This window comes from Anopheles funestus, chromosome 2RL (assembly GCF_943734845.2).
Source record: "Anopheles funestus chromosome 2RL, idAnoFuneDA-416_04, whole genome shotgun sequence".
NCBI classification, from domain to species: Eukaryota; Metazoa; Arthropoda; class Insecta; order Diptera; family Culicidae; genus Anopheles; species Anopheles funestus.
The window spans coordinates 66518169-66543715 of NC_064598.1; the positions used below are offsets into that span (position 1 = coordinate 66518169).

General features: G+C 39.9%; 1 protein-coding gene and 2 non-coding genes across 6 annotated transcripts; 2 read left to right on the plus strand and 1 right to left on the minus strand.

Moving 5' to 3' along the window:
- The first annotated feature begins 1352 nt into the window (after positions 1–1352).
- On the plus strand, positions 1353–1432 carry Trnal-uag (transfer RNA leucine (anticodon UAG)). Its single transcript has one exon. It is a non-coding gene; the product is annotated as a tRNA-Leu (tRNA).
- Positions 1433–2966: 1534 nt separating this feature from the next.
- LOC125763759 (forkhead box protein I1c-like) lies at positions 2967–24295 on the minus strand. 4 transcript variants are annotated; one of them, XM_049427212.1, is made up of 10 exons: positions 23483–24295; positions 20977–21053; positions 7786–7846; positions 6466–6922; positions 6279–6384; positions 4440–4813; positions 4267–4345; positions 4131–4191; positions 3962–4042; positions 2967–3867 (listed from the first exon to the last, which is right to left on the minus strand). In XM_049427212.1, coding segments are annotated over exons 1-10 (1395 nt in total). In that variant the 5' UTR covers positions 23484–24295; the 3' UTR covers positions 2967–3769. The 4 variants fall into 4 exon arrangements, with proteins under 4 accessions (XP_049283169.1, XP_049283167.1, XP_049283168.1 ...); XM_049427210.1 differs by having other exon boundaries at positions 6466–6943; positions 23483–24294; XM_049427211.1 differs by having other exon boundaries at positions 4131–4206; positions 23483–24293.
- Positions 17368–17439, plus strand: Trnad-guc (transfer RNA aspartic acid (anticodon GUC)). The gene has a single exon. It is a non-coding gene; the product is annotated as a tRNA-Asp (tRNA).
- Positions 24296–25547: the final 1252 nt, after the last annotated feature.

The window sequence follows — 25547 nt, forward strand, 5'->3', positions numbered from 1 at the left end:
GAAAAACATTTCCTTTGGAGAACATTTTTTTTGCTTAACCCAAAACCGACCAACGTTTCCACCGGTTCCGCTTCTTCCTTCAAACAATGTTTCCACCAGTTCCGTTCAGCTTTTCCACAGTGGCAACGTTAGCCTCGACACGATGGACGAAAATAAATTACATGCATTTATGAAAACACGTGTTCACGCGCGTTAAACGCTGTCGTCACTGGACGAAACCACGCGTGTGAATGCACCCTCAGCGAATATCGGTGAGAAAAGGGCGGGAGGAAAAATGCTAAAGTGTCTTTTTGTTTCAAAAACCTCCAAAAAGTTCCCTTACCCTGTTTCTCCGGGCGATCGAGCCCGCGCGTTTGGATGCAGTCAAAAGTGCATCGTACATCATTCCCCAGCATGTATTCTCATGATGGAGATCCATTTGAGCGGCTATCCCGAGGGGAATTGCTCCGTAAAGTGTCATCTTTAGGGAGAGAATTTTCCCCGGTACGCTTAGCATTTAAGATGGTGCCGATAATTCATCTTCAGCAGTATACTAACACCGGCCTGAAACTGAAAAATGCACCAAAAATGCAATACGGCGTCGAGAACGCGCTGGAAAACAACGTGAAAAGGAAAGGGGAAAAAGCTAATTTGTTTATTTTGCTTTTCTGCTTCGGGGGGTAAAAATACCAAACAACTTAAATATTATTAAATATTTGTCACATTGTCATCCATCATGCGAGGGTTAATTCGAACGCCTAAGGTGGAGAAAAACACTTCGAGGCGCTCTGGAAAAAGAACCTTGCACAGTTGCACTGCCAAGGCACGGCAAGCGAAGAAGAAAAAAATAACCTTATATTGACGTGATTATAGGCCAAATCAACAGACGGGGCACCAAAACTGCTGTCTCTCGCAACAAACGAAAATCCACCTCGGAAGCTTGACTAATGGAGAAACACATGCGAGTCACATCGTATGAGCTCGTTTCCGGTAGGAAGCAAACTTTTCTGAAAAACAATATATGATGAGGCTTAATTAGTAATGATTCATTTTTGGAAAATGAAACCAAAACGCGTGCTGTGTATTATACCCGTTGATGTAATAATACTGGCGTGCATTTGGTTGCTGCGCTTTTAAATGAAATATATTTAGGGATTTAGTTTGAAAAATGCAAAACAAAATCATTTTTAAAAATCTATTAAAATCTTATTTTAACCATACAATAGGAAATAACTATAGACACTGTGTAGCAAACAGTACAGATAACGATGATAAAGAAGCGATTGTGTAAGCATCATTCAATTGCTGTGTGTCTAAGCTCGTACAATGGCGCAAATGATGTGTGTACTAACGAGTTCTGCGCAGTCCCGGAGGGCAGCGTGGCCGAGCGGTCTAAGGCGCTGGTTTTAGGCACCAGTCAGAAATGGCGTGGGTTCGAATCCCACCGCTGTCAGAAGAATATTTTTCATTTTGTTTATTTCATAATGTGACATGGGTCTTGTTCGATTATATTTCTGCTACTATTTAACATACAGAGATAATACATCGTCGTTCTTTTGTGTATTGTAATATATCTTTTACCTAACTATATCCATTTATTTCTATTAAATATTTAACTTCTGTTTCAATTTTACATAAAAAGTATAAAGTGTTTAGTTTGACGATTATTGATGAAATGTTGAATGCGACTATCTATTTTGTTTCAAAAATTTCTAAAGATTTTTTTTTGTGATTTTGTATGCAGTAAATACATTTCATTGGCTTCATCTTTTTTATATTTTCTCAATATTTGTACCAAATAAGGACGTTTTCTTTCACAGCATATTGGTTTCCTTTACCAACCATTAGCACACTTGCAACAATGATTCAAGGAAATGATGCTGTGAAATATCTCGCTGCCTAATTGATAAATTTGTTCAGCTGCAAAAGATTCATTAGCGGCCTCCACCAGTAACCCTTCTTCACCGGCTTATATGTGTGTGAGATATGGGTGAGGAAAAACGACAAAAAAAGTAAAATAAAATAATTTCACGCACCACCCATTTACAGCGGTACCAGCAACAGCGAACGTCTTCATCGCGAAAGGGTCATTTGAAATCTCCCGGTAGGTGAAACTTGATCCCCGGGAGAAAACCCATTTGTGCATAAATCATGACTTAAGCATGAAACCGTCCAAACAGCATCCTCGGCGGTGCATTATCCCGTTGCAGCAACATTCCCCTTACCTCCGTGACCGTTCATCATTTGTCGGTGTCCAATTGCGCCAAGGGTCTGAATCGTCATAAATATTATGCTCTGCTTGCGGGAAGAAGCAAACACGATCGATTGGGCTTGTTTGGATGTGTAGTCAGGATGGATGAAGTGAAGTGAGGTGTCAATTGGCTTCATTCAGGACACACACACACGCCCGCGCGCTCAGCCGCTGCGTTCCGACACGATCGCTTAGCAATAGCAGCAACACGATCAGCAGTCACGATCAAAAGCGCTTAAATTGCAATTTTTCATCTCCAAATCCCGATTCCGGCTACCCTTTGCGATGAAGCTACGCCAAGTGAAGCAGTGAAGAAGGCAGCTCTCATTTCATCGCTACTTGCAAAAGTTACGCTTACGTTTGCGCACTGTACTGTGGCGATGGCGCACCAGACGTTGGGTGATCTTGCCCGAGAGCACCAGATCGGAAGCAGAGTCGGAAATGTGATCCCTGGTGAAGGTGGACGAGTGCGATGTTGAGAGATGGAAAATATGACAAAAATTGCCGACGACAGCCAGCCGACAGCTTTATGATTAATAATCATTTCTTCGGAAATTAATCGCCCCCGGCGCAACGGGCGCACACGGTGTACTGCTTTTCTGTCCACGTCAGACTTCATGAACTGCCTTCGCCTATTGATGCGTTAAATCGTTGAAATATTTGTAGCACCTTGCGTGTGCGTGTGTGTACCAACGGGGAAGGAGTATAAAATAAATTACTTTCGGCGAGAACGGCATCCGATGAATGAAACGCTAGAGAATTATTTGTTTATTTGTTTGACAGTATTTTACTATACATTACGCTTTATTTAATGTTCACATTGATGTCTGTACAGTGCAGAACTAACCATACGATTACTAAGAATTTATTTACCTAACGTTTAAACCTTTTGTTACCCCAGTAAAAAAGAATTCTTGGCTCCATTTCTAACAAGCAGTAGTAATTTTGGACGGTAATTTGCATACTTCCTTGATTGAACTCCAATTCAAAGCCTTCGTAATTGGTTCATGAATATTGTTTTGCGAAGTAATAAGCTTCTGTCTAACTGCATGCGTAGTTCAATAAATAAAAAGCTCAAAATTTATTTGTTGAACAGTAGTTCCTATGAGCAAAAACTTTTTATTCGGTAAAAGACTATGCTCCACTGCCAACGAGATTAAAAGGTTTGCGCTTACATTCCCGTTTCGGAAAGGAGATGAGTTAATCCTTACGGATTTGTTTTAAACAAACAAACTTACTTTAAGGGGTGCAACAAACAAATTTACATAGCTGACATCAAATACATATCTTTGGGGATTCAGTTTAAACGATAAACTCTCCAAAGATTTGTCCATCTTTTTTGCGTTTATTTACGCATTTATTGTACCTTCGAAGTACGCTTTAAAAGCTCTTCAAAGAATCACCCAGAAGCAAACGCCGACGGTGATATGACGATAGTTGCCAAAGATTACGCATGATGCTGTCGTCACAAGATTGTGAATCGCCCGTTACACCATCAGTCGGGTCCGAAACGCTCAACACGTCACTGACCATTAGCCGTTAGGGTTGAGATAGGTAAGACTTCTGGTAGGAGTTCTGCTGTGACGAGGTAACGCTCATCTGATTCGTGGGCTCATCTTTAACTACCGGAAGTGGCACTGTGTGGAGTGAGGACAGGCAAGAGAAATAAATTTAGTTATTATTCAGTTACGAATGTGTGAGGATTTTGGTAAAGGATATGGTAGAACTTACAAGTCGTATCCCAATAGGGGTAGTGTGGCTCAAAGCGACGCGCGCATGGAGGTGTTGTGCTGCCCGAAACGGCGAAGGTATCTGTGGAAAATATGTATAAAATTTTCAAATTAGTATGTTACAAAGCATCCAAATCTATAGAAAACATCAATGAATAAATTTAACTTACCCAAATTATTTGATAGCGATCCGTACGTGTTGATCGTGACCGGTTGTACCGTTTGTTGTAGCTGTGAAAAATTATACTAGATAAAGAAAGGTTGACATACGATCGTCTACGGAAATAGTTTGCCCCGCTAACTCACCGGCGTTGAGTAAGAGTAGTTAGTTCGGCTGGAACAGGACGTGTAGCTGCTGAGCTGAGTCGTTGGCATCCAGGGCGCCCTGTGGATGGGAAAACTTTTCTATGACTAACCATCTCAACCGAATGACACCCATTCGGGTATTGCTTTAGGCGAAGCTGTTTTCAGCTACCTACCCAGCATCGTATCGCGGATAAGTCTGATATGGATTCTGTGCAAACACCGGTCGATGACCAAAGTTGCCCGGGTTGGTCACGTACGAGTCGCCGAACATTTTCGAATAGTGACCGGTCCGATACGGACGCTTCATCCGCCGGCGTCGCTTGTAATTTCCGTTCTCGAACATGTCCTCATACTGTGGATCCAGCGTCCAGTTGTTACCCTTACGCTCGCCACCACCCTCCCGTGGGATCTTGACGAAGCACTCATTCAGGCTGAGATTGTGACGAATCGAGTTTTGCCAGCCTTTCTTGTTCTTCTCGTAGTACGGAAACCGCGAGGTGATGTAACCGTAGATTTCACTCAACGTCGCACGTTTCATTTGCGAGCTCTGGTGGATAGATAAGCGGAAAGAAAGCGAAGGGAAACATAGCCCGAATTCACTGATAAGTAGGGATCTTCGAGGCGTTACATTAAATTCTAGCAATGTTCAAACAAAGCGCAACCAATTCTTCAAGTAATCTGAGGTCTAGTTTTTTTTTATTTCTGTTTCATTCATTTAACGAAGACTTAGGGGTTTTCTGGGCTCACCAAACACCAGTAAACGATTTTCTAAACAAAGTTAAAATTGATCCTGCCAACTCATTCAATATGGACAAATCATGTCATACTTCCAAGAATTTAATATTGCACGAAATTTAGTCGATATAAGTAATTCACTTAAGGTAATTTTATTAAACTACTATTGTTGAAAGCCTTTACTAATGTTGAAGCTTGTGAATAATGTTTAGGGAAATATTTAGAAAAACGTATTCTCTCGATACTTTGAAACAAAACAACTTATGAGTTAAACTAATTAAGATACACTGATGTTTTGGTTGACATCACAAAACTTCACCATAAACTCGGAAGGTGTACTGTAAGCCCCTTTTTCTTTTTTTTCGTTATTTTCCTCATAGAAACAACCTTCTACTCGCTAACTTCCCTAGCTAGAAGCCTTGTCCTGAGCAGCGGGTAAAAGATCCGATGCGGCGACATTTGATGATAAATATAAACTACGATGCGTTAATAATCGTGCTCATTTTCTCTCATAGCTCCGATCTCATCGTCAAACCTCCCACATTCGGCAAAGAATTTGATCCAACGATCCATCTCGACCCATCCGACGTTGTGGGACTAGACACTTCAGCCAGGACTGGCGTTGGATTAAACTGCGATTTATAAATTGTGTGCTCAGCACGACTGCCAGCCGAGAGCGCAAATGCGGTAGGCTGCAGCTTGAAGATATAATTTGTGTCACCACCATCACTCAAACAGGTTGATTGGACCATCCATGTACGGGGACAAACATGGGCAATAGGGCCACGTAAGGTACCGAACCGTACACGGCAACCGAGGGAGTCGAGAAATAATGGTAATGGATGCTGGGGATAGATGGTTGACGTTTCACGTCTTACGAAAGATTCTGAAGACGTATTGCGATCGTCGGTGCTTGACTCTACCGGTATGTACATCAATTTTGCTCCCTAATTGCATCACGTGGCAAGATACAAGCGAATCGGGCCTATATAACAGGACATTGTTCCAATGCATATTATCGAGCAGCATAGCACTATCAATCATATTGCGAGACATTGCGACAAAATGTGTCAACCTGATGTGTTGGATAGGTGCCGTGTTTAACAGAATGAGCTTTTAACGCCAGGATTAATAGTGTGCATCAGTTAGTATAAATGCGTGTTCTTGTTCTCATATATCATGTACTAGACGTAGCTGAGGAGTACTTGTGATTGGTACTGTAAACACCTTGCATCAAACATGATTCCAATTCATTAACAAGTTAATACTCAAGTTACCTGTATCGCCATCGCTATTAACGCCACATAGCTGTACGGTGGCTTGACATTGGAGTTGCGACTGCCCGTGGGACTTGTGGTGGAGCTGCAGTCGTATGTGGAAAGACTGAAAATTAGGTTCAGATTAATACGAACTAATAAAGCATCAATATATTAAACTCTACAGATGTTCCACATCTCTACTGACCTGCTACTGTTGTTGGTACTACTGTTGCTGACCGCTGATCCTGTCCCGTTGGTGGTGGTCGCATTTGTGGAGCTCTGATTGCTAGTGGATTGATTCTGATTGGGCGTGTGGCTATTGTTGTTGTTGTTGTTGTTGTTAGTGGAGTTTGGTTGTGGTAGCGTCGCCGGTATCTGTCCACCATGTAGATCGTCTGATACTAAGCTATTGCTTGGAAGATCGTCTGGTCCTTGAGTGGGCGCTTTGGAAGATAGTGCCAGCGATCCTATATTATGATGAAGTTGTTGCTGTTGTTGTTGTTGCTGCTGATGTTGCTGTTGATGTTGCTGTTGTGCATGATGTTGGTGTTGATGATCGGGAGAACCTCCTGGTTCTTCGTGCAGGCGCTCGATCACGGTCGGCAGTTGCTGAAGGGAGGAGGGCGATGAAGATTTCACCTGATCGTACGCCGGTAATGATACTGCAAGGGGATGGTAAACGTCTGAAATCAGTGCATTATTAGTGTATGAGTGTGAGATAACAATAGAAACATGCAGACAATGCCGAGTAACATTCCCGCAGCAGTTACGAATGAAACATTTCCCAAATACACGCCACTCTGGGCTATATTGAATGTGTTATCAAAGTTCTGTAACAGAGTGCATCTGTAGCCACGAATGACGGGAACTAAGAGCCGCACCATACTAGCAAGATGCTGCCAGTCATCTTCGGCAGAGCTCGTGTGTATGTATTTTTTTTTTGAAGTCCTGTCCTATCGTTACGGACATGTGGCCGCACGAGCGTACACGGGTGCACACACCGGACAATTACTGGTCAAGATGCATTGGCTTCTCTCGTTTCGAGCTGAGGCTTTTACGCAACAGAACGGGCTTCATCGAGGGCCCCGATTGGTTTCAGTTGGTTCATCTTAGTGGAAAAAAGCCCGAGAAGTACGTGTTGATAAGCGATTGAAAAAAGGTCATAACGGGTCAGTGCAAACTGATAGCATCGTTTTTTTTTCATCATTGAAATAGACCGCAAATGGATAGGCTTGGCCTGTGGAATGGATTGATGCTCCACTTAGTCCGTTACTAGTGTCAATGGCAATTCTATGTTCATTTGCAGTCGGCCACAGCAATGATGGCACGTCTGCCGGTGTCCTTTGCTAATGGGTAGCAACTCTTGTTGATAGAGACAGCTGCGATACTGGGCAGAGCTGTCCGAGAAACCTAGTTACGAACCTCATCGAACCGGCATTTATTAGTAGCAGTATAATATGCTGTACTATGTATAAATTATCTACAAATGTTATTATAACTTGGTCAACATTAAAACGTTACGTACCCAGATGACTTAATACGTTGAAACCCTCCTGCTTGATCTTGGTCGGCATGCTGATGATGTTCTGTAAAAATACTCCAAAATGTGTCAGTAAATGTAATATAGAATTGAACCTACACTGTTAGTAAGCATGGTCATTGAAGTAAACCATATATTAATTTATTTATATATTTATCTACATTCAATGGATAAAAACGATCTTGAGTACCATTTTCTATAATTGTCCTTATGTATAGATTACAAAAGAATGTGCAAGTCATAATATGGTAGATTTAAGTAACGGATTTATCACTGTTTGCAGAGAATTTGTTGGGACGAAACAAATATGACTTTACTGATCACTTCAAAGATCAAATTCCTTTAGATAAAATAATAAAATTTGCACTACGTTGTTGGTATCAAAAACTGATAAACCAAATAATCAATTTCACAACACACCTACATGAGCACAGTTGGAAATTAGAGGATTTCAAATTTATATTTTATATCTTCTACCATACGCATTTCTTTGCTGCCCAGTCTCAATATGCATCCATTATGTTGTGCACTCGCGTAAACAATACTGTTTCGCAAACGTAGATATGAAGACGGTGTAATAAACGCACCAAGTGCAGTGTACGAAAACAAAATGGTACCGAGCACGGTTTGTAAAATTACCTTTCCGTAGACGAAAAAACAAAAGGAATCAATAAAGTTTCAACCGCGCTGAACCGTCGGTACGAGAAGGCATACCATGAAGTGATTTAATTACGCCCATAAATCACTCGCAATCGCGAGGCCATTACGTGCCACGGATTGGGTTTGGCTCGCGGTCGGTCACTGCGGTCGGATCATTGAAAATCCGTTTTTACACACTCGGCTTTCCCTTTCGGTTCACCCAGCGCTCCTTTAATCCTAACCCCTGTTCGCATTGTCTACGAATGCACAAGCCAATGACTTGAATTGCATGCGAAGGCACTCGATTGCACGATCGGATTTGGGATTTCCTTTTTTGTTTTGTTTGTTTGTTTGTTTCGTGCTAGCCGCAGCAGCATGATGGCGATCGCAAGGGAGATCTGTTTTCTCCGGAAGAAAATGGACCAACAACGTGATTACGTGACAACACACGATTTAGTGCAAAAAAGGAGAAAAAAAGAAACGAACAAATTCTTGACTTCTCGATGCTAAATGTATTACGTTTTTCATCTGTACAGCTGGTAGGTTAGCAACAAAAAATCTGACCAACCGAAGCCAAGACACCCACGTCAGTGTGTGGCTTTTGAACTCATAACAAACGCAACTGTCTAGAGGTAGTTACCCCACACGGTGCACAAACTGCAGGCTACACTGCATCTGTTGTGACGCGCTTGCTCGTCTGGAAAATGGACGGAAAGGCACGCTCCTTCACGGAAGTTCATTCATCGGGTGAAATTGTCTTGCTTCTCCTACCACTTTTTCTTTTTTTGCGTATCGTATGCTGTTACTCAAAATTAAATGTATTTTGAGAAATTGTCAAAGCTTACCGATATCGAATTTATTTCCATTAATTTAATTTCATCTTAATTCAACACTCTTTTTGATATTCGGTAAATTATGTGCTCTGTAGGCATACAAACAAAATAATGACGAAATTCTTCATTGAGTGCAGCAAAATATGATATTCCTACGAGAATAAAAAAATGCAGGAAAATATCCCTTTTTTAACATTTTACAACTTCTAGATATTAAAGCAATAAAAAATCGCGAAAAACAGCTCGGAATGCTACAACGCTTATCGTAGCTTGTATGAAACGAACAATTATTCCGCAATTAAAAAATAGCCCACACACATTTTGATTGCACTTTTCATCAGGTTTTGGTATGGTGTGTGATACTGATGCCCTCCTTGAACCATTTTCGCACTCGATTCTTTTATTTTTGTACCAAACGATCAGGTTCAGCATCAGTTAGTGTCGGGCTGGGTTTGACAAGTATCGCGAAATGCTGTGTCAACGGTGAGATAAAACTTATTCTCCGCTTTTCTAGGTCATTTCTTCACGGTGATCGATGACTTTCCTTCAGATATGCGTCCATTACATCCGTAAAGGTTGAATTGGTTATTTGTGCGACATAAATAGCACAGCAGAATAGCAACCGTCCCGCACCATAATGTCCTGATTTTCTCACGAAGATCGCCTTGACATTGGGGAACGAATCGGGCCACAACGATGCAATCATGAATGTGTCACGGGAGAACATTTGTACAACCTGATATGACCAGGCGCTTGGGGGATGTGCCTTTGGTTTGCGTCAGATAACAATTCTTCGGAATTGAAGCACGAGCTACGAGTACTTCATTTTCCAGGGAAATCTCAAACCCTTGATACACAGTTCTCTCTAATTGAGGTAACGAATCATCAAGGCAACTTTTTTTCCTGGCAGGAATGAATTCCCTGGTATCAAGTTCAAACGACACGTGCTCCGACCACCGACGTTGGACTGTACATGGATGTGTTTAATTTCACACTTTCCAAAGGTGTCATGTGGGATTGCAAGTGGCGTAGTTTTTAGAGATCATATTTTAGAGTTTTTCAAAGCCAACACGATATTAGTAGAGAGGTTCTAAATAGCAAAGCAAGATAGTAGAGAGGTATCTCTAAAAATCCTTCAAAAATTTCAAATTTTCCAATGGAAACAATTGGACTTCAAAATTTTTTGTACTAAAATAAGGTTTTAACATGTGACTTTTAACAACTAAATAATAATTTGTTTTTGTGTTTATTAAAGCCTTTGTTCTGGACTAGATAAAAAAATATTCAATTTTATAATTTTATGAAAATTATAAAATTTTAGAAATTTAAGGAATTTTTAGGGAAAAAAAGAATTTTTTGTTTTAAATTAAACAATTAAACATATTTAAATTAGTCAGGAATTAAACATAATAAAATCTTCCAAATTGATAGTTATTCCGTTGTACCTGAAAACGTTTTTGGAAAGACACCGGACGACCCCACTTGTAGAGTCCTTTTTGATTGTAGACATCGATTTGTGATCGTGCTGGTGCCAATAATAAGCTAATAATTAATAATAATAATTAGGTTAATAAATAAGCTTCAAAACTTTGATTTAGGACAAACTATTGGGTTTCTATATCATCAGTTTATAGTATATTTCGATTTTGATAGACTTCAACAAAGCAGAAATAAAATTTAAACTTTTATTCCTCCGTTTGGAATTTTATCATTTTCGAATGTCTCGTGCTTTACATTTAAGGATTTTCCAGACTTTTTTTCACCCTTAGATGGATAGTTAAATTTTACATAAACGCGATCTGGTCTGGTACTTGATCATGGTGAAAATAACGAATAACGATGAAAAATCAGCTGCATTAAGTCGCTGGTTTCTCTTATCATATTTCTCAAATCAAATCAAATTCCTTTAAATTAGTTTGCAATTCAAACAACGTTAACAAAAAGACGTTACAAAATTGTTTGCAATGTTCATACAATGTTCATGCAAAGTGTTCATACAATCTTTACCTTTCTACAGTAGTTAAATTGTTTCCTTTCTACCGGGAAAACCACATGCAAATCGTGCCCATCAAATGCAGTGTGTTACATACTGTTCGACACGAATGAAAGCATTCCGTCCGAATGAATAAATGCTTGAGCGTGGTTTTGATCCATTAGTTCGTGATTAATGGCAGTTCGTCGGATGCGTTGACGTTCATCGGAAAAACGTTCCTCCATTTTTCTTACGATCGTACGATCATGATGCTAAGGTTTCACACAACGAAAACCTTACGGGTGCCGGATGAAAAATGCTCTTCACTAATTTCGAACACTTAATCACACCAACCAGTGGTTATTTTCGACGAATTTTTTCACATTCAAGGAAGCAACATTAGGCGTAGATTAATTGAAGAAAACAAGACATGAATGAAACTTTACGAAAAAAATACTTTTGTGTCAAGGAAATACAGAAATATTAAGATGATATTATAACTACTCTTAATGCGGATTAATATTGATTGTATTGACACCAATCGTTTATTGTACGCTTTCGATCACACACGAGTACCATAACGGATCGACAAGGATCCTTTGCGCCATTTTGCTTCCACATGTAAAAGCCACCGTAACATCGTGCCAGAACTTTTCACCGACTGTCACTAAATTACAAGCCAACACGAACGCGCTCGACTGTGTTACGGTTGCAGCAAACGAAAATATTTACATTTGTATCAGTCAAATAATTTAGATTGATAACAACGGGCGAAAAAATTCGGCCCGCTCGGATTAACACTGCATCCTGTGTGAAATACTATATACAGTTTTTTTTCATTTTGGATTTGCTTTATTGGCCTGCCCTTTGGGGTGGCATTAGGCGTCCCGTGACCTTCTGACCGAGTTTTGTTTTTATTTCACACCTTCATGAGCCGGGTATGTATTTGTGTGAAGCAACAAATAAAAAACACGGGAACAACAAGGAAACATAAACCACCGACTTTCTGTTCCAAGCCTGTGGTTGGGAAGTGTCGTTTCGACCATTCGCACCATTCTAGTCGCCCGATTTTTATCACCATTTTGTTGTACAATTTCTAATTTAAGAGTGCAAAGCAACGCCATAAATCTTGTGCTTAAATGCTACGATGACTTGCCCGGGGCCAGGAGCAGTTGATTATGCTGTTTCGTTTGCACCATCCCGCTGACGGTGTGAAAGCGTTCAGGACATATTTGTTGTTTAGCATACTTGACATTGCACGATTTGCGCGAAGCTTTACGGTTTCCTGTTTCCGTTTACACTTTTGCTGCCTTCTGTGATGCATTTGAATGGTGAATCGAAATTGTTAATTTGATGTTTACTGTAAACAACGGAACCCTGACCGCCGACTTCGTAAATTATACTCGTTTTGCACTTTCCGTGCGTTGAGGGTTGTCAAACAAAATGTTACGCGATTTTCTCATTTTCTTTTTTTATGTTTTTTTACTTTTCATTTTTTTTTTCATTTTTTGTTTCATATATTTTAAAAGATCTTTCTATTTTTCTTCATAACATTCATCGTATTTATTGCATTGTGGAATTGTTTCCATTATTTCATCACACAGCTTGCAAGTAGATTTTTTTTCAATTCTATTTACCGAGCTGCTTGTGGAAAATTCCCCACACATAACACATCTTTCTATCAGCCACAATTTTAACCAGCTTAGATGCCACGGCGCAGTTCCATTTCGCTCTCTTATTCCATGTCGTCTATTCTGCGCAATTGCATATTCCGCGCAGCTTATCGGCATCGGCAACGAATCGATCGTGCACAGTAAGTGGGGAGAAAGATGTGTTTTGCTGATAGTAACCGAATGCCCATGACGCACAGGGTTGCACAGGGTCGTTTGTGGGTTAGACGATTGGAGGCGATGGCAATTTCCTTTGCGTTCTCGATCCTCCAGGTTCCGATCCAGTTATCGGTAACGAGTTGCCGCAAATCGATGGCTCGAACCACCATTCGCCACTTGCATGCAGTGTTTCTGGAGCGTGTCAAATAGGCGTCAAATTGGTTTCATTTTTTTTATCTCGAATTCCACATGAAGGTCAGTAGACGGGTGTTTGAACCCCTGAGCAATAGCCGTCGCGTACGTATCGATATGCTGGGAAATTTGAGATACGAAGGAGAAAAAAGGTTGCAAAGAATGCAATTTACCAGCAGAGGCAAACATGATCTTCACAGCTGCACATTGATCGTGCACGTTACTTGGCACACACAGAAGGCAGCAGGTTTTACGGAATCAAGGGACAATATTCAAAGGTCTCAAGATCGTGGAGATGCTTAGCTCGACCCGACCACAACGACAAAACCTCGGCGCGACCTCAACAGATGACAGACCAAGGTATCTGGAGCTTGTGTTGGTTGGTTGGTGACGTTCCGCTTTTCGGTGGGATTTACATTTCCGCCGTAATCCCAGTGCTGCCAGCCGATGATGTCCACACGGGCGAGCTCGGCGGCAGGCAGATGCATTAACTCCAGAGCGCAATGCGGAGGGTGTCGTGCCGTGGTTGGGCCGAAGGAAGCGCAAAGAATTCCATTGGATTTGTCTGTACTTTTTCGGTCTCGGTTTTGTGTCGTTGCTGCGTGGCACGTTTATGATTCATGTGCACGATAAAAATAACAAACAATTGTCATCGCGGAATGGTAATCGATGACAAATGTTGCTGCTTTTCTGCAGAGCGTTTACCCAACGCAATTCGAGATTGTGACTTATTGAAGAAGCAACGAATTAAAACGACAGGTTGCACACATTTTAAATAGTTCATTTATCATCTTTATGATTGATTTCATTAAGATGTCATGAAAAATATTCCATTAACTCCTTTACATACGGGACAAGAATTTGCATTGAATTTGACCAATTCAAACAATTTTTCTCATTTCCCAGCTTCCACTGCGACTTGTACGATGCGGCTCCGTCTGGTCGTCAGGTATGTTAACGAAAAATTTGTTTCACACTTCATGCGGCAGATGAATTACGACACCAGGCGCCCTCTCCCAGAAGGTGGTGAAAATTTAATGACAATCTATTTGCTTCATACACAGCCCTACTACAGCTAGACCCGATGAATGTATTTTAATACTTTTTAATTTGTTGAAAATTAACTAGCAAACGGACTGATCGTATTTCCATCATCGTTTAGCACGCTCACAGGCAACGAAATCTTTGGTAGATTATTTTAATTTGGATGCTGATATGCAAAGGTTAAAGAACTGCTTTCGGCGGCCGTAAGAGAGTGTATTGATTTACGATCGCTATTATGATGGGGTGCCCGCTGGTGACGAAAACATACTTCACAATGTGATACGTTCCGGCTTAATTATATATCTCGTTTTATGGTAGCTCATAAAATGTGATTACTTTACACGGTGTCATAAATTGAATTTCGAACAAGGAAACATCATTATTACCGGCGAAGCTATTTGGTGTTAAAAAATAAACAATTTGCTCCGGATAATGTTTCGTGGGAAGATTGTCTTACAGGAGTGCGTGTGGAGTAAAGTTTTGCTTTGATTACTTTTAATTATATTTTTTTTCTCACATCACATTACACAGAGTTTTCAAATTTAGTGGGTTATTAATTAATATACTTTTTCTTTAATTTTCAAATAATTTGATCTTTTCTTGATACGAATTTTAACGAATGTTAAAAATAAGTGAAAGATAGAAAATAGTCTCTTAATAAAAAAAGTACAAAAAAGTGTGATTAAAAATACAAAAAATATTGATTCAATAATAATAAAATTAGTGACCTAAAACGGAATTTAAATCAGGTCATTATAATGCTCACGGTTCTCCAACATCCTCCTCCACTCAATTGTTACACACTAAAATGACAAGATTTCGTTATGTTCTACACACAACCACACCTCGATCAGTCGATCGATCACAAACTCTACGCCGCTGCATGATTGAAACGCTACACAAGAGTGTATCCTTGTATGACAAGGTTATGGAAAACATTATCACTTCATATTTTACGACACCCGATTATGTCGAGTATGATTGTCGCCACCGAACCTTTACGCCTTTCCCCCTTCTCATTTCACTCTCACGAGTCACTCCATTTTGGTTGATCCGCATCCGTTCCGGATTTTGCTTCGTGTTTTGCTGTGCCTTTTCTACGTGTCACGCATGTGTCGCTTGATCCGTATGCTTGTCCAGTGAACCACGAAAAATTACACACTTTTGTTGGATGATAAAGAAGCAAAAAGAAGGAAAATAAACTACATACCGGGCACGAAATGGAACACCTCGAGAAGAAAAGGCGTGCTGCTAGCGTGCGTGGGGATGCTTTGGAGCACATCGGGACAGTAGAGATCGCTATTTTTAATGTGTAGGTGTTTCGGGTAAGCGATTCCGAAAAAATACCATACGAGTGGAAAGGGAGAAAACATTCGGATTTTTTTTTTGTGCGTGTGTGTCTCCTGCTCATCACTCCTCCAAGTGGTTCGGCTGCTGTATTCTAATTGAAATATTCGGAACAGCTGTATAGCGCTGAAGAGCGCATCTCAGCACCATGTAAGCGGGCCACTTGGAGGGGTGGCCCAATACTGCCACACAGGGTCGACCCAGTGCAATGGGTCCTTGCGAAAGCAAAAGGCCGACAAGAGTGACACCGGGTCGGCGGACGGCTTTTGGGCGAATATAAATGGTAGTCTAATGTTGCCAGTCTGCTGATCGGACACCACTTTGAGGGCTCTCTTGTCACGAACCGCTCCGTATCTTCTCTACCTACTCTAGTCCACTCGGGAAGCATTTCGGTATGCGTCTTTCAGCTTGATTGAATTGCAACTAATGGAGCGAACGCGGTGCGTCGCCCAGAAGGAACCTTTTCTTTTTTGCTTGGTTCAATTTTCCCACTGCCTTGCGTGCCGCGACAATTATTCAAGTGCGAGTGGGAAATGCAACACCAGCAGCTTGTTTTCCGGAAGGCATTTCGAGAGTCGCATCACTTCCGAAACCGTGCGGACGGATCGTTTTCCAATGGTTCGGGACCTCTGGGGAAGTGGGAAAATCAAAGGAAAATGGGAGAAAGAAATGTAGACCGAAACGCGTGGCCCAAGGTGCCTGACAGCGAACTAATAGCTGTCGTTTGGCTCATTTACATTGTGTCCGATGACATCTTCATTTTTTGGTCGCTTTTCCGTCTTGTGAGTGGCGAGAGGAAATACTTCCCGGTAGTTCGTTCGGTAGCACAATACCGGGGAGTGTGGGTGTTAATTTTAGCTGCACCGATTTATCAAAACATCGGCCCTCTTGCCAACCTTGCCGTCGGAGTACAAACATAACACTACAGAAGCTGTTTCTGCAATGGGAATTTCATTGCCTTTTAATAGAAATGCTCTTCCTCGATACTTGTGACATCCGTCGTGATCATAGGTTGTGTGAGGTAATACTTGACGAAAAATCGTGCAATTTTATGTAGATGCACAGTTGGGATAATCATATGTTGAATACTTACATATTTACTTATCTTTTTGATTTGTTGAATTTGAATTTGAATTTACTTATCTTGCTGATTTTACTTATTTTTTTTTATTATTTATGTGGATTTTATCCAGCTTGAAATGTGCAGAAAATATAATTCGTCACAGTTTTAATTCCTGAATAGAATTTTATGATGATAATCGTATTCCATTTAAATTTCACTTACACATTTTATAAATGGTCACCAGACAAAATGGAAAATAAACTTCTTTTTACGTCACTCTTATTGAAAAAATGGTTGCAAACTTAAAATGCCATTCAAAATGAAATCACAAAGTACACGCCCCAAAATGAAAGCTGATGAAGCTTACAAATGGGAGAATCACGATCTTTATGTCCCACCACTTGCATTCCGGAAAATAACTGGTTTGGAGTGCAAACCGTGCTGAACAGATCACACACAAAAAATAATTTCTTCTTGCTATCCTTGTTTTGTTCATATGGCAATCTCATCTAAATTATTTTACATTATGACAAAAGATTCAATAAAAACATTAAAAAGTTTAAGACAACCCATTTCCAACGCGTACTAACAACCTGAGAAATCAGAGAGAAAGTAGCAGTACAGCTTTGAGCAGCGCTTCTATCGACATCCTCGATAGTATAGTGGTCAGTATCCCCGCCTGTCACGCGGGAGACCGGGGTTCGATTCCCCGTCGGGGAGGAAAGTTTTTTTCTCATCCTTTTTTGCCTCTTTCACATAAAACACCATTCGCAACACGGGCATTATGAAATGGTGTTAAACGTTCATGTTTTACATGTGTTTAGAATTAAATGTTCTTTCTCTCAGCCAAAGATGATTGTAAATTATGACCCCACAGAAGCAGTAATCGCAACGACAACGTTTTACTGCGGCAAATCATTTGTCAACGATCCCAAGGGAACCAAGGCAAAGCACACAAACGCGGTCGTAAACTTTGTCCCCAATTTACTGACCCGCAGTGTAGTGGCCAGTTAATAGCGCGCCTTTCTTCTCGTCGATCGCCATTTCGCAGTCCGGTGTCGACGGAGCAAGCGCACGCGCTGCCATGTTTGAGTGGTTTTCTCCCTTCAACAGCTCGAAGAAAATTTATGGCCGCGCTTTAGAAGAATCCGTGATGGGGAAACATGGCGTTTTATTAAAGAGAAAGCCGAGTTGTGCTTCGGGCGGGTCCGTAAATCATTTCCTAACTTTTATTAACCGTCTAAACAGGTCCTTAATTTCACAATTTACTAACATGTTCGATTGGGCGCGCCGTTTGAACTTACCGGTTGATCGGTGTGTTTAATTAAGAGAGAAATTTCTCATACGAAAAAAAAGATTATTTTCAGGGATCTAAAAAAATGGTTGATTGCGGCGCTGTTTGGAAAACAAAATTGTTAAACGTGTTGTATAACTCGTTAAACATGTCCATTCAGAAGCTCGAAAAAAGTTATTTTTTTATTATTTTTCAGAATTCAATTTTCAGAATCAGAATTTTTGACGATTATAATTTTGAAAATATCAACTTATGACAAAATAGTCAAGGTTTGAAGATTAAAAAACAATTTGAAACTGATGTTTTTTATAATACTTACCCTAAAAAACAAATGGTTTTAATTTTAAAAAATTAAATCTCTCGTCAAATTCTAGTAATTTGTGTAAGACAACCCTAATAATACTCTTAGATAAGCGTAATTTTGCCCATGGCTCATAAAACTCATAAAAATAAGGAGAGAACTAAACCGATTCTCAGGTTTTAATAAAAATATTAAAATAATCTATAAATAAAAGCAACGTTTGTATATTAAAGATCATCAAAGGCTTAGTTTTGATTTTAAAAATACTTATTGATAGATCAAACTTAGAAGATTTGATCTTGCATAAACCGATTTAAGGTCATATAAAGTTTCTTCCATTTTGAACATGATTTACCACTTTATGAAATGTTTAACCAATGACCTTTGAATTATATTTATGCCAGCTTTTTTGTGTGAGTTTCCCCAACCACCTAACCATACGAAACAAAATATATAGCATCAACTGTAACGGAAAAACGCAAACAAAACAAACACTTGCCGTGGAAATGAAATTATGATTGAAAAAGACAAACAATCAAATATCTTCACAGCAGCATGTCACGGATGTCAACGGCGGGAAAAGTTGTGAGGGAATTAGCTTACTTTACTGGTGCAGAATGTGACCGATTGTTGCAAAGGATGGTGGCACTGCCGGAGGTGTGAAACCAATATTTATACGTTAGGTTACCCAATGACATTGTTTTGAAAAGAACAGGGAGATCGAATGCGAACCGCACGCGTGCACAAAAATATGAGGCTAGATAACCGAAGGAAACAGTCATGTGGCATGGGGTAAAAGGGGGAGGTTTTTTGTTGCTTTTACTTATAATTCTTCGATCCTATAAATTTCCGGTCCATGTCCCCTGATGCCACCTGTGCGTGAGCACGGTTTAAACTAATCCGCCAGCCTGCGTTCCGTGCTGTTTCCAACCCTTGTCCTACCCACACGATGGTTGAATACCATTGAATCACATAATTCTGCCAAAGTGTATAAAAAAGCATAAGCATCATTCGGTGCGCGAGGGTCCAAAAAGAAGACCCCAGAATTAGGTCTAGTTCTGTTCGCTTTCATTTCACCTCGATCGTTCTGTTTTTTTTATCTTCCTTCCATTTGCAGCTCCCGTGTAACACGTATCTTAAATTCACGCCAACGTCCGAAGCAGACACACACGCACGCACGGCGGCCGGCCATTGTTGTCTGATGGGAATTAATGATGTAATTTAGATGACGTTATTTTTATACATTTTAAACGGTAGCCTTTTTCCCTCCAACACCCCGAAATGCGGTCGTTTCCGAAACTGATCCGCATCCAGAATAGTTAGAACACACTGTTGCATGTCGCTCCCTTAATGGATCCTTTTGCTATGGGCGTACACGGTTTTCAATGCGAATTTCCCATCCCTGTACGATGGGGAAAATGTTCGAAATGTTGGATGTTACTTTGCCCCCCGAAAAACGTAAGGAAAGCTGATCCATTTCTTGCTCGCTCGCTGGTAATCAGTGTTGGTAATAGGTTAATGAGACGTTCCGCCCAATCGACCATCGTTTGGCTCGGGGGTGAAAACGATGAACCCTTCGATATAGAAGGGTCGCGTGCCGGTGAGCTGTTTTAGCAGTATCGGTTTCAATTTTGGCTGGTTAGAAAGACACTACAAGTCTAGCAACAAAAAAACAGGGAACAAATGGTAGCTAGGGAACGGAAATTCACCGTGCAGTCATCCTCCAGGCTAAAGGGAACGTGAAATATACACCTGTGCGAGGGATTGCTTGGTCATAGGTAGGTAAGCATTGTACGCAACGCAAAATCTGTGTAGGAATAATGTATCTTTAATTAAGGAAGAAAATTTAAACCCCTTCGAGTTAGGAAGAGATGAGATTTTTGTCCTATAGAAAACAAAAAAATGGTTCCCAAAAGAGATTTTGATAAGAGCTAGAGTTTGTTTATCAAAAGTGACATACATAAAATGGTAGTTCTTTTACGCATGATCTTCTCTCATGGCTTACAGCTATTCTTTTCATTCTCAAGTTTATTGTTTTCAACAACTTTTTTTTGGTCTTATTCACGAAAAAAGCAAAATATTTGTTTACAATAATCAATAACAATTTAACGATAGAGCATTTGCTGATTGTTGTTATGTAAATAACAAACCTTTTCAAACATCACAACGAGATGTTAGATTCTCTTCACTTAGCATGAGAAGCAGCGGGTGTTTTTTTTGTGTTGTTTGTAAAATCTAACATTTTGTTTGTTTTTTTTTTGAATTGGTATGTTGGTACATAAATTTTGCCAAATAAATAAACAATCCGATTACACTTGCATAATACTGATTGTGGTTTAGCGTAAGCGTAAAATCCTTTGTTGAATGGTTGAATAGCAATTAAAATAATTTATGATGATTCAAAGATGGTAAAAAATGTGTTCAAGAATTTTGATTTTTTTTCTTTTTAAATACCTCTTGATTAATTTCTTATGCCAAACCGAAGTGTTTCATAGCATGCTTATGGGTTTCATATAACACTTATGGCTTTAATAAATGAAATGTTTATTTTGTAAATAGAATAAATTAAAGAATAATTCTAACCCATACAAGAAATGTGCACATAATTTCAGTGTTTTTAATATTTTTTTTTTATTATAAAAAAATTTAATTGTTAACTTACCATCGATGGCCATTTCGAGTCGTATTGCATGGGCCCGTCTGGCGGCGCCATGTCACTGTTGGCGGTTGTCGCCAACACTGAAAATAAAAACATAAAAGTATAAATTATTATGTTTATGATGATCTTTTTGGCAGTAATTGTGCATTTTTTTATTGATCATTGTTCGTAAACACCTTCCACCTTCATGTAAATTTATTAGTGAAATAATGCCCCTTTGTCCCTTAAGCAATCAACCCCCGAAACACAAAAGAAGCATCGAGCTAATCCAACTACAGTGAAACATATCCCTCTATTTCTCTACCTTGCGCAATGGATCGAAATTCGATCCTTTTAACGTATACCCTTTCTACGCAAGCAACAGGTCCTGCGAAACGCATCATGCGCTATCACACTGTATCCACCCAATATCCTCCAGCTATTCCTAATGTTAGACAAACGGGACGAAAGGAAGTGTACAAACAACCTGTGGTACATCGCAATCAACAGGGTGCACAAAAAGAAAAAAAGAACAAAAAACAGACGTAATTGATAACCTAATCAAAACTGTACGTCGATACGCCCAATCAGCAATGGATGCGTTTCATCAATTAGAGGCACAACGTGTACCGATGTAAACAAATTTCGGATTAAATTAGTATGCGGAATTCTTTTAACGCAAGATCATTATCGATTTTTTTTATAGTGAAAAACAACCTAAATTGGCAATTATTTGCATACACTTACGCACAACCTTGGAGACCTTTCATGGAAAAAATGTCGTTGGGCCTAATTATGCTAATAAGTCCGGGATTAGTAGGCCAACCTACACAACATATACGAACTGGCATGATGAGTTAGTTCACAAAAATGTAAAAATTAGTTCCAATAATTTAAAATTATAGTATCAGATCATCAAGATCAATAGAATAGTTGTATCAAAGTTCAGCCTCACCAAATCGTTATCAATTACTCTACAAGTTAACCCTGTCGTAAATGGGTTTCACACCAAAAGATGAAACATTTTAGGACGGAATTTCCTGCTTTGTAATCGGCTAAATCCTGCCCAAAAAAAAAGACTTACGATCGCGATCGCTAATGTTCTAGAAACTGAAGCCTATGGTGCGAACGTGCGCAAAAAATAAAACCGTTGCGATCCTCATCGCACCAACATGAATTATCAAAAGCTTTATTGTGACACGCTCTTCTTGTGCGAATCATTATCAACAATGTTAAAATTATAAATGACGGCAATAGCAGTGTAACCTTCGGATGGAATTGAAATCGACAGCCGAAATAGGTTTCGTGCGCTGTCGTGGCCCTTTTCTTTCGAGTAGATTTGACCAAAGTTCGTTCACTTTCGTTCAAGCGATAATGGAGGATCACTTCGCTTATCAGGGAGAAGGCTTTTTTTCTCAACGAAATCCACCACAATCAATCGACTCCCGATGCGTTGTTCGCGCAAATGTTTTTTGTGACAAGTGCGCTAATTGATATTTTGTTTTGGGTATAGAGAAATCAAACTCCCCGAATGGGTACATCCCCCGTACTGACAGCCAATTTAATCAGTCCGCTTGAATGAAGCGCATAATGTTATGTTCAACCGTATGATGGAGTTGTTTTGGGACTAAAGTGTGGAAAGAAATTATAAACAAATAACAATAAATTTTAAACTGCTACTAGCGTATGGTGCGGTATTTGGTGAACTGTGGAAAGGAAATGTTTGTTTTCCTTTTTTGTGGTTAGAAGAATTGAAACGCAAAAATCTTGAATACAGGAATAATTTTGTTTCATAAAAAGGAGTAATTTTTTGACACAATCTTCTACTCGCCAAGGTCTTAATCGTTTACTTCCGTTCGAATGTAACTTGCTAGCGCCACTTGCTCCATCACTCTAGCAAACACGTGCCAAAGAAGGAAAATGCAATCCTTTGGCCATGGCTGCACTTGATATCGCGGAGTGATAGTACCCGCAAGACCTGTCATATCACGCAACTGGCCACTGGCTAAACGCCAGACACATCGTTGTTGCAGGTTGCCACCCGATAGTAGATACTACTAAAATGCACTGCGAAGGTGCGTCAAGCAATGGTGATCGGTCTTTTTATTGTCTCAAAACACTGCACAATTGCGAACTGCGTACGTGTGCAACTGCAGAATGCACATTCAACAAAAGGACTGTCAACAGCTGATAGATCGCAACATAATCAACACTGTTGTAGGTAGCAAAATGTGACACTAAGTGCACGTTTTCAAGGGGATGCGAATGTTTCCAAACCATGAATGGATCGCTTAATCAGACGCAACAATAGTCAAAAACAATGGAATAAAACGGTTTCATTCAAAAAGAAAATTTAATCATTTTCTATGTTTTATATTAAATTAAGCACAGTTTAAAAGAGATACGGCAGAAGGCACGAAAGCAGAAGCAGAAGTTGATCGTTTATATCATTTATATGACTTAATGCAACGGTGATCTGCTAATCGACTTCATTTTGTAACACTTCTATCTTCAGCATTTCTATACTTACTGTAGTCGATTTCACTTCCAATAAGTATTGTAGAAATTTTAAGGCAATTATGGTTTTCCACCGGTAGTGGAACCAAAACTTTTTACTACACTTTAATGCAACTCGTCACTAAATTGATGCCGTTGTCGTACTACACCACCACAAACATGTTTTGCACCAACAATTCTGTTTGCAATTTGCACACGGTTACACAATTCACAGCAAATATTGATTAATGCAGGATCTAGGATTTTCCATCCAAACTTACACGTTGCACCTTTTCTACCAATTCGTTATTTTTATGCCTTAGTCTGCAAACTTATACAGTTGGTTTAAAAAAAAAATTTCTTTCCCAAAAGACTGTTTTCGTTCATTTGTTGCAGTTTCAGCAACAAAATAGTGCCACCGATTGTTGAGCACACACAAAAGCACTTAAATAGATTTACCTATTTAAAAAAGTTACACTGTTTGCATGCTTGTTTGTCATAAAAAGAAAAAAAATCACCTCTATGCACGTAAAAATCAGCACTTCCTATTCACTTTTTAAAATTTTTCTCACTGTTTAATAACCTTGCGTTTAATCCTTTGGTCGCGTTAAACAAAATATTTCGCACATTTTTCACACACGTATGTACCAATTTTTGCTTAACTGGTTAACCAAATTCACAACCATCCACCAAAGGTAATAGAAAAATTAGATTTCTCCAACAACGGCACACGATCACGCTTGGCAAAACGTACGATAGAGCCGAAAAACAGTTGTCACACAGCGGACTGGATTAGTTGTTTACTTAACGAAAACTGCCAGCTTACTAACTGCACGCTGTGTTCACTTTTTCGCTTTTACCAACCCCAACACACACACAGGGGAAAACGCTACAGGGAATTCATTACGCGCGCTCACGACGCTGCCCGAGATCGCGGTTTTCGTAGAAGAGCGAAAGAAACGGCGCGTGATCATCAATCCCCGTTTGCTGCCCGTGGAACGGTTGTGTGAGCGAGCCCACAACAATCGAACCGAATGAACCGATGAGGGTGATTTTGCCTTGAGATGGTTTCGTTATTTGATCCTGAGATGGGCACTTCTTCCTTTCTTTCCTAGGTATTGCCGCTCAACAGAGTGTCCTTTCTTGTGCAGCATGCCGTTGTTTTTGGCGTGGAAATGATTGTTTTTAGGGGGAAATCTGTCCCAGACTCTCTCTTGCATGTTTCTGTAATCACCGATGAAACACGAAAAGCTATCATTTTTTATCTAAAGCTTCCTTAGAGAGAGATCTTTCCTTCGCAAGGTGATCGATTTCAGTTTTTAGGTTTACGTACTTTTGTTTACCCTTTTATTTAAAGAACCATCAACTGGTACGTGGGCATTGCATGCTACAGTTCAAAGTCTTAAATTCCTACACCAGCGGTGTTCGAGACGTTCGCACCAAGTAGGAAGCTTTTCTTCCCCCGTTTCTGGAAAATGCTAGCCCAGCACAAACCTGCTACTAACACGCTACACGGAGGGCAAGGTAATGCCAGAAGCAGGCGAAGGGCTAGCCGTTTGCGATTTTCTTAAGGCTGTTGTAGTTTGTCTTTCTTGCCGCACTTGACGCTCCATGTGGCAGTAAGCGATGGCGTACAACGCGCCTAGGCAGGCTAGAATTTGCCACATTGGCTAGTTGGGGGTTTGAAAGTGGGTTACCAGCTTTTCATTTTTGTGGCTCCCTTCGTCTTGTGCTGACTTCGTTCTCATCAAGCTGTGGCCAACACAAACCAAAAGGGGCAAGAAGTTTCACGCAAAACAGCAAACATGGTTTGGGACATTATTTGACAATATTATTACTATAAATTACTACGATTAAAGACATTACGTTACGTGGAGACTTGTTTTTGTGCTAAGTTTTTACGTTTTTTTGATACCTTTTTTCTAATCAACAACATTATTGAAAAACGTGAAATACATAACTAGACTGTATGGCTAAAAGTAGATACGCACATTTTTTCAATATTATCTTCTGTAGTGTTATGTTTAAATTAATGTTATGAATATTTCTGGTATTTGTAACGCTTCAACAACAAATGTATGTTGTTTAACATTTCTTTA

Coding starts and splice junctions, on each gene's coding strand:
- LOC125763759 (XM_049427209.1), bottom strand. Junction 7,847..20,976: donor ACTCGAAATGGCCATCGATG/GTAAGTTAACAA, acceptor GTATTTTTACAG/AACATCATCAGCATGCCGAC. Junction 4,346..4,439: donor TATCCGCGATACGATGCTGG/GTAGGTAGCTGA, acceptor TCCCATCCACAG/GGCGCCCTGGATGCCAACGA.